Source organism: Alligator sinensis, unplaced genomic scaffold, assembly GCF_000455745.1.
Source record: "Alligator sinensis unplaced genomic scaffold, ASM45574v1 scaffold630_1, whole genome shotgun sequence".
NCBI lineage: Eukaryota > Metazoa > Chordata > Crocodylia > Alligatoridae > Alligator > Alligator sinensis.
This window is the reverse complement of record NW_005842522.1, coordinates 130,893-145,272: the sequence shown is the minus strand read 5'-3', so window position 1 is coordinate 145,272 and position 14,380 is coordinate 130,893. Positions and strand designations below refer to the sequence as shown.

The 14,380-nt window shown below is 54.7% G+C and overlaps 1 protein-coding gene across 1 annotated transcript in view; it reads right to left on the bottom strand.

The window, feature by feature from the left end:
• Positions 1–273: 273 nt before the first annotated feature.
• Positions 274–14,380, bottom strand: part of LOC102378884 (semaphorin-3D-like) — a 46,858-nt gene continuing 32,751 nt past the window's right edge. Inside the window, exons 4-18 of the mRNA XM_025213330.1 lie at positions 14,376–14,380; positions 13,838–13,957; positions 13,065–13,167; positions 11,912–12,040; positions 9,535–9,680; positions 8,660–8,774; positions 8,325–8,394; positions 7,483–7,630; positions 7,143–7,365; positions 3,717–3,805; positions 2,918–2,959; positions 2,433–2,590; positions 1,904–1,968; positions 1,437–1,570; positions 274–1,164 (exon numbers count right to left, since the gene is read on the bottom strand). The exon at positions 14,376–14,380 is cut by the window's right edge and continues 58 nt beyond it. Of these exons, the coding sequence (XP_025069115.1) occupies positions 730–1,164; positions 1,437–1,570; positions 1,904–1,968; positions 2,433–2,590; positions 2,918–2,959; positions 3,717–3,805; positions 7,143–7,365; positions 7,483–7,630; positions 8,325–8,394; positions 8,660–8,774; positions 9,535–9,680; positions 11,912–12,040; positions 13,065–13,167; positions 13,838–13,957; positions 14,376–14,380 (1,982 nt within the window). The 3' untranslated portion in view covers positions 274–729. The remainder of the gene's footprint in view (positions 1,165–1,436; positions 1,571–1,903; positions 1,969–2,432; positions 2,591–2,917; positions 2,960–3,716; positions 3,806–7,142; positions 7,366–7,482; positions 7,631–8,324; positions 8,395–8,659; positions 8,775–9,534; positions 9,681–11,911; positions 12,041–13,064; positions 13,168–13,837; positions 13,958–14,375) is intronic.

The window sequence follows — 14,380 nt, the reverse complement described above, 5'->3', positions numbered from 1 at the left end:
CCCCCCCCGGACGACCTCCCCCAGCTGCCCCTCCCCCCCCCTGCCACTTCCGCAGGGAAAATTAGTCAATGCCTGAGGCACTTTCCAAGTAGAACTGGGATTAGAGCTGCCTTGCCCTGCCCTGTGCTCCAGCCACTGCACCAGGCAGCATCCTGCCTTGCAAGGCCCCCTCCAAGGGGCTGGACTGGGGGGAAGCCCGCATTGGGACTAGGTCTGCATTTCATGCAATGTAATGGCAGCCTGCAAGTGGCTGGCAAGAAACAGGAGGGGCCGTTCTTCCTCTTCAGTATTTATTTTTAAGAAGAATCATAAGAAAAATAACAGGAGAAAAATGCAGGGAATAAATACTTCATGGTATGTAGATACTGTCAATCCCCTGGTCAGGTCAGTCTTGCTCAGCAGGCTTTGTAACCAGCTGCCTGCTCCAGGGCAGGGGCTGGGTCCCCTGTACTTGCTCACTGCCAGACTTGGCTGTTCCATGGGGCTGTGGGTGTCCCAGTGTTTCTGGTGTTTTCACCATCCCCCCCAGGCTCAGGAAAAGAAGGGAAAAGGGCAAAGTCATGTATGAGGTAGTCAACAGCAGGTCCTTAAGTTTTTCAGCAAGCATCTGGAGCTGGTAGTGGCAGGCAGGGTGGGCATTTAGAAAGGCTCCGGGGACACAGCCAACCAGAGAGAGAGAGAGGCTTCCATGCCCTCCTGAGCCCATGTGGCACAAAGATCAGAGCAGTCTCAAGCCACTTCCTTGTGCTGAGTGGGGCCAGGATGCCGGCGCACCCTGCCTTTCTTGCCTTCCAGGGAGTGCTGCTGCCACTTCTGGTTCCAGGCCTTTTGCCGCTGCCTCTCCTGGTGCCGCAGAGCACTGCAGTATTCACTGAGGCTGGTGCCTGGTGGCCCCAGGGCCCGTGGGTACCCCTTGTAGTGGAACTGCCCTGCGATGCCAGGCATGGCACTCTGGCGGCTCCCTCCTGCCTCCATGGCCTTACTCCACTTGGAAGGTGGGGCCTCCATCACCTCGTGCCCAATGACATGGAGGGTGTAGCGTGCAAGGGGGCGGGAGAAGGAGCGCTCCACCGCCTGGCACTCATACAGCCCTGCGTCCTCTCTTGCCAGCTGGCGGATCAGGAGCCCCTGCTCGAGGATGGAGATGCGGTCGTTCTTCCTAACCTAGAGCAAATGCAGGAGGCGGGGGGCTCTGAGCTGCAGCTTGGTGCAGGGGCTGCAGCTCAGCCAAAATGTCTGCAGGGGTTTTATGAGGCTGAGCTGGGAAGGGGGTGGAGCTGTTGTGGGCAAAGAATGGAGGCCTGCACAGCATCTCTTCCTCAGCTGCAGAGAGGCCCAGGCACCTTCCCTGCCCCACCCAGGGCACTGGCCAAGAGACCTGGGCACTGTCCCCTGATCCAGACAGCCTAGCCCTGAGCCATTCCCTTCCCCTGTACCTCTTCCAGCACTGCTGCCCTGCTGTGCTGCATGAGCCACTGCGTGGCCGTCTGAGGAGAGTGGGCCGCGCACTCCAGGAACGTGGAGTTGTTCTCCACCCCGAACACCAGCTTCTCCTCGGCTGCAGGGAGCCCTGTGCGAGGGGGGAGCAAAGGAGGGGGCACAGGGTAGGGGGAGCCCTGCCAGGGCTGGGGCCTGCTACTGCAAGACCCTCCTCTTGAGCCAGCAGCAGGCTCTGCCCCACAGATTCCTCCCCCAGCATCCCTCAACTGCCACCTGAACCACTGCTGCTCCAAGGGGCAGGAGCTGACATTGCACCAATGCCATGCTGTGCTGCCTCACTCCCAGCTGCCCCTTCTGCCCAGGGCCCTTGTGCCCACCTTCCCCCTCATCTACAGCAGGAAAGAAGAGCCCAGAGAAGGCACCACACTGGTGCTGGGTGGGTGTGACCATGGCTGACTCTCACCCTCTGTGGTGTCCTGGCACTGGCTGGCTGGATCAGCCTTCAGCACATCTTGGCACCGCGCTCGCCTGCAGGGAGGGGAATGAGACCACCCAGTTGGTCAGCTGGGTACCTGTAGCATCTCCTGGTGATGCATGGTCTGTGTACAGGAAGCTTGTTGGCAGGACTGCATGTGGGGAGCCCAGGAGTGGAGTTGAGGGGTGGGTCTGGGGGGGTGGGGGCAGAGTGGCAGTGGCAGGGCTGTGGGTATGGGGGAACCAGGGCAAGATGAAGGAACAATGGCAGGGCTGTCTGAAGCCTACCCCAGGGCTAGGCAGGGGCTGCTGCAGTGCAGAGCTGCTCACTGGGTTGGCTTGGGGAAGCTGCTGCCAGTGCCATATCTCATGCCAGCTGATAGTGCTTGTAGCTGGGAAGGGTGTCAGGGGAGCTAGGTAACTTGCCCTACCCCTTCTCTCTCCACCACATGCAGACATAGCTGCCATCCCTGGGTGGGCAGTGCAGGGCTGGGAGCACGATCAGGGCTGGGTCTCACCTCTTCTCAATCAGCGGGTGGGGGCTGCAAGCCTTGCCATCCCAGGTGCAGTAGGGGTCCCTGCCCAAGCAGCAGTCGGTGCAGGCCTTGCCATAGAGCTCACAGCGATGCAGGGAGAGCTGGACCAGCCCATGGGCATTGCTCACAAATAGCTCCTGCTGCTCACAGAACCAGGACAGCGGCACTTACCTGGGTGCTCCTGTCCCCAGCCCAGCTGGCCCCAGGGCTCTGGGGCAGGGTGAACCAAGAGCCAAGCCTCCCCATGGGAGAAGCAATTGGGTCACATGTGGCTGTAAATTAGTGTAGGGCACCCTCCTCTTGTCCTGCAGCTGGGTTGTGCCAGTGCCCTGGAGCAGGGATCCCATTGCCTGAGCCCAGGAGGCTGGTCCCCCAGCACACACGCCACAGACAGGAGCAACAGGGCCCTGGCCTGGTGGGGCCTGCAGGCAGGACTGGGTCTCAGAAAACAGCTTGTGAGGACTCACCCGCTTCGGCGAAAACTGCATGTCCAGGATGGGCAAGGGCACCTACGAGAGAATGGACATCACTACAGTGGGAGGATGCAATAGTTGTGCTCAGCCAAGGCAGCCCTGGCTGTGCTGGGTTCCCCTAACACACAAGCAGTGAGAGGGTTAAATCCAGGAGGGCTGTGGTCACCATTCCCAGCTGGGCTGTTACAAGACCCCTCTGCAGAGACAGGCAGCGTGCCCCCAGGGGGGAAGTGTGCAGGGCAGGCTGGTTTGAGCAAATAACTGGGTTGCCCCAAATCCAATCTCAGCCCTGGCCGAAGACTCTCAGCCATGCTTGGGTTGGGAAGTAGCCGTGGCACAGTCTGACTAGTGCTGCAGCTTCTGCCTCGTGGTTCAGCCCGTGTTTCGACCCTGCCCAGACTCAATTATTTGCTTCTGACCTCAGATGCAGGGAAAGGACCTGGGGCCTCCATTGCTGACCTGTACAATGGGCATGTATGTACAGGTACCACTGAGAGGCACCAGAGAGCATAACAGTGAAGCTGCAGTGCCCTACAGAGGCTTGCCGGGTACCTGTGGTGACTAAGGTGAGAGCCCACTGCAGCCTGGCTGCAAGGTGCTGCAGGAGAGCAGGGCTGACTACCAGCCCCAGCCACCACCACCTGTTCCTCACATGATGCAGACACCACCTCCCCAGCAGAGGAAGGGCCCAGGCTCTCAGCCTTCTGCTGCAGGGTGCTGTCTGTGTAGCGTATGCTCCTGGAGAAGCCAGAAGGGCCCCACAGGGCAGGGCTGGTGGAAGCATCTGAAGTACCTTAGAGATGCTGATCTCCTCCAGGCTGATCTCCTCGCTGTCCTGGCCTCCCCCACTGGCGACTGCCACCTTCAGCACTTTGCCTTCATCTGTGGAAGCAACAGTGGGAGGAGGTGTCAGGGTGGGGAAGATGGGGCACCCCTGCCACAGTGAATCCCCTGCCTACTGCTTGGGAGAAGCATTGCAGTGTGGCTTGGCTTCTACAGCTGGCCCCAGACAGGAGTCCCCATAGGGCACTTAGGTGGGACATCTGAGCCCTTGTTCATCTTAAACCACACCATGAGGCATCTCTTGTTGGATGCTGGTGTTGGCAGGACACTTTCCTGCCTGGCTGAGGTAGTGGTTTTTAGAGACATCCCCCTGTGCCCCCAGCTTACAGGCAGGGACAGACAGACAGAACCCCGATGGGCTGATCCTTGCTTTTTGTGGCTTCACCAATTTCTTCTGCATTTTGTTTCCAGCCCTTGTAGCGCTGATGGGAGCACCCACCCCTCTAGCATTGCACAGAGGCAGCCACATTGAGTAGTGCACAAAGGTTGTGCCCAGTGCAGGGATGTTCAGAAGGAGGCTGGGAGGTCTTCAGAGCAGCTCCCACCACTACACCACAGGGCACTCTTATGCATGAAACCCACCGGAGTTTCCCTAAGAAGAGGCTAAGTGGGAAATATAGCCACAATTAAAGCCCAGTCATCTGGAGCTGGGTACCAGTAGGCTCGGAGTCCTCCACACATGACCTGAGATAGCATCTTGTTGTGGTTGTCTTGACCAGCTCCAGAGCTAAGCCAGATGCCAACCTGGCCCCACCTTAGCTGAGGAAGGCCTATCTCCATCATGGTGCTGGAGAGCTGCCCAAGGCACTCACTGGCAAAGACTTAAATGTGTAACCTCAAAGAGCAGGGGAGCTTATATGAAGTATTTTAACCAATAGGAAAATGACACAAGGCATTTTTACCAATAAGCTGGCAGTATGCAGACTTTTGGAGTCAGGTGCTTTCTCTGCTGACCTAGGGATGCAAGCCAGCCTCTTCTGTCTCCTGATGGAAGGGATATGTCTTGGCCCCCCCGCCTCCAATCTGGGAGTCACTGGAGTGTCTAAGCCTGCCCTCGAGAAGGTTCCCCAAGCCCAAGTCAAAGCCTGCAACCTCATGGTTTAATGAGTTAGTTGCAGAGCCAAGTGCCAGTCTCTGGAGCAGCTCTGGGGAGGCCAAAAGCCTTTAGCAGGTGCATCTCTAGGAAGGGTGGGAAGTGTGGGCCATAATGCAGCACTCTCCTGCAAGAACCTGAGCACTCTCTTTGAGCACATCTATACGCAGCATGGCTGAAATGCAGCCACCTCTGCAGCAACCTACTCCAGGAAGGCAACAACCAGCTGGAGCGCAGCACAATAGTAGAGTGAATGGAAAGTCTGCCTCAGGTATGAGGTCATGCCCCATCTCATACCCCACATCTTCCAATATCCAAGCAGGACCCCAGACTTCAAGTTCTCACCTGAGACACCCACTGACACAGGTTGGCTGGAACTTAGTTTCTCTCCAAGGATACGGGGCTGAGCTGACCATGCTAGGATCAGAGCCTGTTGACTCAGAGACCCTGGGCAACTGGATATCCTCCAAGACTATATGGAAAACCCTACAGTTACCCAGGAATGCTACAGCTTGCAGTCTGTGCAGTCTGTGCTGCATTCATAGGAGCAGGGGAGGTTTTATAGCAGGAGGAGGGGAAATGCAAAGGAGGACCACTGCAGAGGTCACAACCCCACCATCATCTCTGTGATGGTCACAAGTGGCCCAGAGGCCAGCATGCCAGCATGATCAAAACTGGGCCAGAGCCAGAGGCCAGCATGATCAGAACTGGGAGGTGAGCTGTTAGCTACGGGATTTCCTCGCTTTATGCCGTACATGTGTTCCTGGAAAACAATGTATAACTCGAATTCACATAAAGGGAACCCACTTTACAATGTAATAAATAGCGATATGTTCCAAGACCTGGACTGTACTGACCCCCAAACCCATTTCTACCAGTTTTACAAGACAATTTTGGTACTCACCAAGCACAAGGCACTATCATAATGGAGATGGCAACTACAGAAACACATTGCAGACAACGAGTGAGGATCACAGATCCACACTGGAGACTGTTTTGGTGTATGTCACTCCCACAACGCACTGCACAAAGCAGCTGACTGCAGGCTTCCACCACACCGATGGCATAAGAGTGAATTTACCTTGCATATAATGAATTTTTGGTATAAAAAGGGTCATCCCATAAGAGCGAATTCACACAAACAGAACCCATATAAAGCCAGGGAAACCTATACTGCAGCCATGATTTATGGAGAGCAGGTGCTACAAAGAAGAGAGTCTGGAAGCCTTTTATAGCTCTGGCTACTTGATTAAAGCAAGGGGATTATTGCATCTCCTCCCCTCACAGGGAAAACTGCCTCAAGGTCAGCATGAGAGCATGGTCTCCTATGCTGAACAAGGAGGAGAGAGCAGATTGCCCTGCAATGCTCCAGCAAGCACTTAAGTGAATCTCTGTTCAATCCAAAGCCAAGCTGGTTGGGAGAGCTGAAGAGAGACCAGCCCTGGGGAAGGTGGCCAAGGATGTTTGGGCATTATGCAATGTGAGCTCTCACATCCATGTGAGAAGACCAAGCCAGAGCCCCCTAAGTACAGCAAGAGACACCAAACTCAGGCTCAGCCTGGCAAGCATGCCACAAGCTGGCCATCACAAAGCTAGCTGAAGAAGGGACTTCTTGATTACAGCCTGTCTCCAAGTCACTGGCTGTGTGTGGCTTGCTGGCAGATGCCTGGAGAGGGAACTTTTTGCATCACTAGCTCCACATCTGCTAGCTCTGTGTATCTATCCCCCCTTGCTAGTAGGCTCTGAAGGATGTTCTGTGGAAGAAGGGGGGAGAGGGGGAAGGGCAGAGGTGGGGCCAGGGAGAGAGAGTGAGAGAGAGAGTGGTGGCTTCTAGTGGCTGCTCCTTGTAGAAGTTAATGACCCACTTGTGCTTTTGGAGCACAGTAACCCACTTGGCCAGCCTAGGATGTACCCCTGTTGTCTGCAGCACATGGATAGCTCTGTGGGGCAGTGACCTCTATGGGTACATGGGGCAGGAAGCCACCATGTCCTGATTAGGGCCAGGTGCACTGGTAGACTCACAGGGTAAGCACCCCAGAGGCTGGATGTGCCTCGCTGGAGCAGGAGGAGTGGATGCTGCCAGGGTGGTGTTAGGGATACAGGACTGCAAAAATACAGCTCAGTGAGACAGGACTGCATGGAACTGAATGGCAATGTTTTCTTGGCACCAACAAGGGTGCTCACCAGGCTGAGGCACACCAGCAGTATAGCATGAGAGCCCCCCCAGCCCTTTGACTGGCAAGGTGTTCATAGGGCCAAGGGTGCAGGCCACGAAGCCTCTACCTGTGCCAAGGAAGAGAATGTCGTAGTGTCTGTTCTCTGTCTCCAGCCTGTGCACCAACAGCTGCCGCAGCCGATAGGGCACATTGACTTTCACTAGGATGGGCTTGTGGCGAAGCGGGTAGACGGGCTCCCACATCAGCTGGTGGGTGCGCATGAAGCTGATCACATCATCGGGGAAGTCCTTAGTGGACTGGAGAAGAGGGTCATATGTTTCACTGGGGCACTGTGGGGGCAAAAGAAGCAAATGGAAGAGGGATGGAAAGCACAGAGTGGCCTGCCCCTTTCCCTCCCCCTTCTGAGACCCAGTTACCTCCCAGCTACCCCAGTGCTGCACACTTACCGTTCCTGGACGGGGGTAGGGGATCCGCCCCTTGTACTCCACCCAGCGGTAGTCAAAGCCTTCCTTGTGTGCAAAGGGCCCGTTGAAAGCAGCTCGCACAGCAGCCATGGAGTAAACACATACAGCAGAGCCACTGAAGACCCCGCTGCTGGAAAGGAGACACACAGGAATGAAAGGGCTGGAGACAGACCCTGCAGCTGCAAGAGCTGGAGCTGGCATGGCCTTGTCCACGTACAGGAGCTGCTGGTTTATATGGGTCAGTGTTCAATCAGTGCAAGCCCCTGAAGTAGCTTGCACCTCCTTTATCCTGCCCCAGCTCTGTTCCTGGCTGCCTTGTGCTAACAAAGAGCAGCCAAAGAAGGGGGTCTGCATTGCTATAGCTAGACTGGCACAGCCTGAGACGCACCAGCCTGTGCACAGGAGTAGGGAGAGCTACTGCTTGCAGGGAAGCAGCCATGAATCCCTTATTCACATATTGTCACTCTGGGATCCCCTCTGCAGAGCAGCACCAGCTCATGGGGCAGAGGGAAGGCTTCCCTCCAGCTGGGATATGCTGGACATGATCCCAGGGGTGAACATTAACTCTGCAGTGGAGTCCTTGATTTCCTGTGGTCTTGCTGCATCCTACCATAAGGACCTGCTGTTTCTCTGTCCCTCCAGGAACTGTCAGTGGCCACCAGCCTGTCCTGCCAGCCAGTCTCCCAGCTGTTTGTGTGAGACAACCCCCTTTGCTTTTCCCTTCTCTTCCCTCCCTCTTCTCAGGCACCATTTAACTCCTAAAGCCTCCTGCAGGACAGGTGCCCCATAGGCCACTCAGGCAGAAGCTTCCTGTCCATGCTCACCTGGAGACAGTGAAGAGGCCAAAGATGAGAGGGCTCTGGGGGTTCCGGGTGTGGAGGAGGAAGACATCCTCTGCAAAGAGACCAGGTGAGAAGGCCTAAGCCCTGTAATGCTGGATCAAAGTTCTCAGGACCCAGTTCTGGGGCAAGGGTCCAGTGTGGCTGCCCCACCCTTCAAGGTGACCCACCTCTGCCCTGAGTCCTCTGCTGAAGGAGGGGGCAGCTCCATGCAGGACAGAGCAGGTCCCCTCCTAGGTGACCCCAGCACCTCGGGCCCAGACAAGGGCACCGTGGACTTGTGGCTGAGGGAGGGAGCAGGGCAGGTGCTCTGCACTCACCTAGCTGATCAAAGTGTGTCTCAGTGCCTTGGGGCCCCGGGATGGAGCAGACCAGCCGGGCTTTGAGGAACGTGCTCCAGCGATTGATCAGACTGCGCTTCCCACCCAGGTCATTCTGCCAGGCACAAAGAGGTATTTCTCAGCAGGAGTCTCACTGAGCCAACCTGATCCTCCTTCCCTGCTTTCTCCAGCACTGTTAACCCTGCTGTGACTACAGCTGGGCTTTCTGAATAGGAGTGAGGGGCCACACATCATCACCACCCTCCAGCCACTCTGTGAAGTGGGGTGGGTCAGGCTCTTCTACTTTCTGCCTCTCCTGACAGCCCCTGGGCTCGGCTGGGACAGAACAGGGCAATGAGACAACTGATCTCTGGGGCAGCACAGTCCCCTCCCACACCTCCCTGCTAAGAGGGACGAGGGAAGTTACCCAGGGAACCTTCTTGGATCACAGGCCTTAGCATTTATGCTACCTGTGCTGGGGAAAGCAATATCATTGACACTCAGCATCTCAACATCCTCCAGCTAGGTTCTCAGCTTGAGGACACAAGGTGTCCTCACCGCCCATGACAGACGGGGAAGCACTAGCAGAGGGAAAAAAAGGGCCTTACTCAAAGTTGTGTAATCAGTGTAAACTGCTGTATGTGTTTACTCCATGGCAAAGCCAGGTAAGCCCCGTCTTCTACTGTCCTTCTGTAACCACAGACTAGGCTGCCTTCTCTTATCAGACCCTGGTACTGAGCCAAAAGGCCCCTAAGGTGAGTGAATGAATTATAAGCAACGTCACCCCCTTTTCATTATGAGACAGTGGCAGAATGAAGGGGTTGCTGTGTCTCCCAGGGGTGCCCACAGCAGCACTCTGGCCTTGTGGGAGCTACCTTGCATACCCGGGCTACCCGGGCGTGGATGCGGCGTCTCTCCCATGGGCCGGCCTCCAGGGCTATCTCACGAAGGAAGATGTACACCTTGTCATCGTGGGCATTGTAGGTGTCAGGAATGGCATAGGCCCCAATGAACACAGGCTCTGCACAAGGGGAACAGCAGGGAGAAAATGGCTTACTGTTGGCAGCCTTGGGCTCTGGGTTTATGTTCTAGCAGCACCCGGGAACTGCAGTCAGGACTGGGCCCTTTGTGAGAGGCACTGTAGGCACATGTGGGAAGCAATGGTAGCTGTTGTACAGAGCTCTCACTTCAGTAGGGTGAGACTCGAGTTTTGGCATTAGGACCATTCCTAGATTGTAAAGCCAGAGCACTCAGTCTGATCATGGAGTCTGACCCCTGCACAATGTGGGCCAAAGAATCTCACTCAATTACTCCTGTGTTAATACCATCACATCTTCAGCAAGGCTTAGCACCATGGGGCTATGGAGGTGCATTCAGGAGCTATGAACCAGCTGCAAAGCTCAGTCTGAGAAGGCCCTGCTGGACTTGGTGCCTGGTGGCATGATTCAGTATAATGAGAAGCTGATGCTGAGAAGAGCCATCTCAGAAGAAAGCAGGAGGACTGGAATTACGGTGTCTAGGGTCTGGGTTCTCCAGTAGAGTCACTGCCTCCTCGGAAATGTGCCACTGGTGGCGACGCGTAGGGGGTGCATGGGAGTGCACATGCACCCCCTGAGAGCTCCGGTGCACCCCCTGATAGCCGTGCTCACCACTTAGGTGATGGGGTGGGGGGGCAGGCAGGAACACTGGTGCCCCCCTGCAAGCGTTGGCTGATCACTGCGCTCACTGCAGCCACTTTTGGGAGTAGCTGTGGCAGCTTCTGGGAATGGCTACAGTGATAGGCCGGCACTTGGTCCCAGAAGCAGCTGCAGCCACTCTCAGAAGCAGCTCCAGTGACTGCAGTGATTGGCCGCAATGATTGGCCATTGCGGGATCGCACAGCCCCCCCAGGATTGCCCACGGAGGATATCTTCCAGTCAGCAGGATCGCCTGCGGGGGGATCCCCCACTCCGGTCCGCGGGACTGGTCACAGGGTGGGCACATGTCCCCCCTGACAAAGGCAGCACCAGTTGCCCATGCACTGGCTTCAGCAGGGCAAGGCCCAGGCCACAGTCCAATGGTCCCAGAATCACACTCCACTGGGACTGAGGTTTGGGCCCAGTTCAATGGACTGTTCCAGTCTGCATCTTGACAAGCTAAGGGCACCCCAGGGTGCTTAGTCCAAGCATTTTGGGGTCCTTGGCAGAATCAGAATAAACTCTCCTGTATGAGTCTGATCATTGCCATTTTGGATGCCAGAGAGGGGACCTCTAGGCTGAAAGCATAAGCAGCTAGAGCTATCTTCCTGCAGCTCCAACAGATTCCCATCCTCTGCAGAGGAGGCACAGAGCAGGCCCTTTCACACCCACCGACTGGTGGGTTACACAAGCCCAAACTGTTCCAGGGTGATGGTTTCATTGTGATCTTCCTTGCTCATTCTCCTTCATGGAACAGAGATCTGAGAAATGTCCAAACCAACCTGGGCTGAGTTATGCACCAAAACAATAGCTAACCTGTGTCTTCAGCCCAGAGGCAAGTGAAACTGCTAGGCTTTGGTTTCAGACCAGGGGGTGCCTGTAGACATGCAGGATGCCTGCTCTGACATGCTGTAATTGCAGTGCATCAGAGCAGACTCGATTAATTGAGTCTGCTTGAAGTGTGCTAATTAGCATGCTTCAGCAGCCTTGAAATCTCACGTATTCAGTGTCCCTGTGCTTCAAAATGGCAGCAAGGGCATTTTAACTAAAACTTGTCGAACAAGCTTTAGTTAAATTGCCCCCGCTGACATTTTGAAGTGTGGGATACTGAATAGATGAGATGCTGGGGGTGCTTTAATTAGAGTGACTCCCGAGAATTGCTTTGATTATAGCACCCACCAGAGCACGTGTAAAGATGCCCATCATGTCTTACCATGGGCCTAAATACAGTTCTGAGGGGGCAACCGAGGGCTCTTCTCCTTGCCTAGGACTTCATGAGGCCTGAAGCCTGGAAGGAGCAAGGAAGTGGGGGAAGGAGCAGGTATGGGAGGACAAACGGGGCTATTTGAAGTACCTGAATGGACAATTGGAGCCCACTGGTACTAGGAGGTCTGGGCCTCTCAGCAATGAAAGAAAATGAGGCCCTGGGTACCAGCAGCAACACAACAAGTATGGTGCCCTGCATCCTTCCTGCACTCACTCTTATTCCCCCAAGCACTAAGTGGAGTCACTCCGCTTGCCAGGATGCACAGGGCCCAATGCCCCCCACCAGAATGTATCTTGATACCTTCCCTACCATTTAGCCAGTGGTCTTGGTTCTGTTCTGTTCGGATGTAGTTCTGGTCAGCCCCGTGAACCCCGGTTCGGAAGAAGGCAGCACTACTACCCATAAAGTCGATGGAGGTGCCTGAGTAGAGGTCTCCATCTGCCAGGTCAGAAAGGGAAGCACAGGTTAGCAAGCAGAGCTGGAGCTGTGTCCTTACACAGACAGTCCTTCATTCCTGGACCCTTCAGAAAAGGAGTATAGAAGGATCTAGTGGTTAGTGTGGCATGTCAGAGCTTCACATGGGAGCGGTCATTTGGCCATGACAAGGGAACTGGGCTTAAATATAAACTAGTATCCAAGCAACCAAATGACATTTTATTTTTCCTGTGTAGCTGTCTCTGGGCTGAATGTTCTCTCTGGCTGCAGAGGAGGTCCAGGTGGACAGATCATCTCTCTGTCTCAGTGAATACTTTGGGTATTGAAGGTGGTAGAAAGTTACCCATACCCAGACAGACTCTCTAAATGTGTTTGCACGTTCAATGAAAGTAATTACAGACATTTAAAACCTAATAAACTTGTGGGGAGCCATGCTGTAGCGCTACCTAGCTACAGGGCGGATCAATTAAGACAACTGATTCTCTGATCCAGGAGGGGTGTGCTAGGAGAACTTCTTCCTGAAGTTTCCACCTACAAGATCTGAGTTTTTATTAGCCTATGACAGCCTCAGCTCACCACCTTTGGCTCTTATATCATTGGACAAATGAGGCTACTCATAGACCTAGAGCCATGGCAGGAGCAGAACTGAATGAGATAGAGTATAGCTGTGCTACACTGCAGCCCATGTAGACATTCCCAAACCAGAGTTAAACTAGCCACCTTGGTACTGATTGAAGCATAGCCACAGAATCATGGGCTTCAATGCAGCCAGCACAAGCCAACCAAAGATGTTGGGCAGGTCGTCAGCAGCTGAAGCCCAGGCCACTGCTCTTGGGATCTGAGCCAGATCAGGCATGTCTGAATGAGCTGTTGTTATACCTTTGGCTTACATACAGGCATACCCTGAGATGTGAGAGGCTATTGGCAAGGACAGAGCTGACTATCCATATGAATCTATTTAATTTGTAATGCACCTATTTCTACAGGGTCTAGTATCCACCTCCAGTCTCCCACAGGTTCCTCTTACCTATAAGCAGCCCAGTAAAGGGTTCGTGGGGACTGTACGGACATTTGCCTCGCCCAGATTCCATAGAGTGGGCCACCAGCTGCATAGGTGAGGTCCCCAGTTCCTGCAGATGGTTAAAGAGAAGACTTCAGTCCAGGCAGAGGCTTGGACCAAACCAGGCTGAACTGTGCTAGGCACCTCCCCTTTGCTAGCAAGGCCTGCTCCAAACTGCTCCTGGCACATGCCTGACAGGTTGCCAAGCTATCATCACTTAATTTTTATTCAAGGATTGTGCCGGAGGCTGAATGAGGTAAACATGGTCCCTGTTTCCAGTAAGCTTGCAAGGTAGGAAAGTATCTCTGTTATGCAGTCAGACATGGAAGACAGCAGACAACAACTCAAGCTGGTCCCATTTAGCTTGTCTGGAGATAAAGGGCAGGATAGGGCTTGGGAAGCTCAGCTCCTGTTGACTTGGTAGCAGTCAGTCCCTGGAAAGGGCTACCAATATAGACAGTGTGTGTGTGTCCCTGCAGCAAAGACATTCATGCTGTGAGGTCCTTTGATCCGGTTGCAGACCTGGGCAACAGCATATGCTGGGTCCCCTCTCACTTCTCATGCTGCTCAGAAGAGGAGTGTCCCTCCCACTTTCTCTTGGTGCCTGATGATGATGACTAGCAGAGGGGGCATCCTGGGGTCCCTTTTCCTTTCAGGCGGTGCAAAGAGGGTACAGGCATGCTCTGGGGTCCCTCTCTGCCCACACCAATGGTGAATTCCCCTCGCAGAGTCCCTCTCACCTTTTCCCTTTCTCCAAGCTGGATGAAGGTGCAGATGGGCTGATAGGAGCCTGTTCCACAGGCAAACACATGGCTTTGGTTAAATGGCTGGAGGAGGCGGATAAAGTTGGCACATTCTGTCTGTTCAGGAGGAAGGTTTTCTTAGAAAGCAGCTCTTTTCATGGTTGGGCCCTGATACTGAGGTCCTGGGCCTCCAGCCTCCAGCCCCCTTCCTTTCTAACACCGATCATATCTCCCCCCAGCGCATGAAAATTCCCTGGAGTCATTTGTTCTTCCCCAGAAGTATGATTGATGCCTGGCTATTGTTAACCAAGAGAAGTGGTCTAACAGGCCCAGAGCAAAGCTGTATTCTTAATATCCCAATTGGCAAAGGTTAGGTTAGATCAAGGGAGCTGCACTGACAACCAGAGATCACATGGACAGGCCAGTGAGGCCCCAGGGCCTGCCCTTAGCTTGACAAACCTCCTTGTGTCAAGCAGCCCCCACCAAGGCCCATTGCATGGGTCACTGTGCTTCAAACATGGGTGGATGAGCTTACAGGGG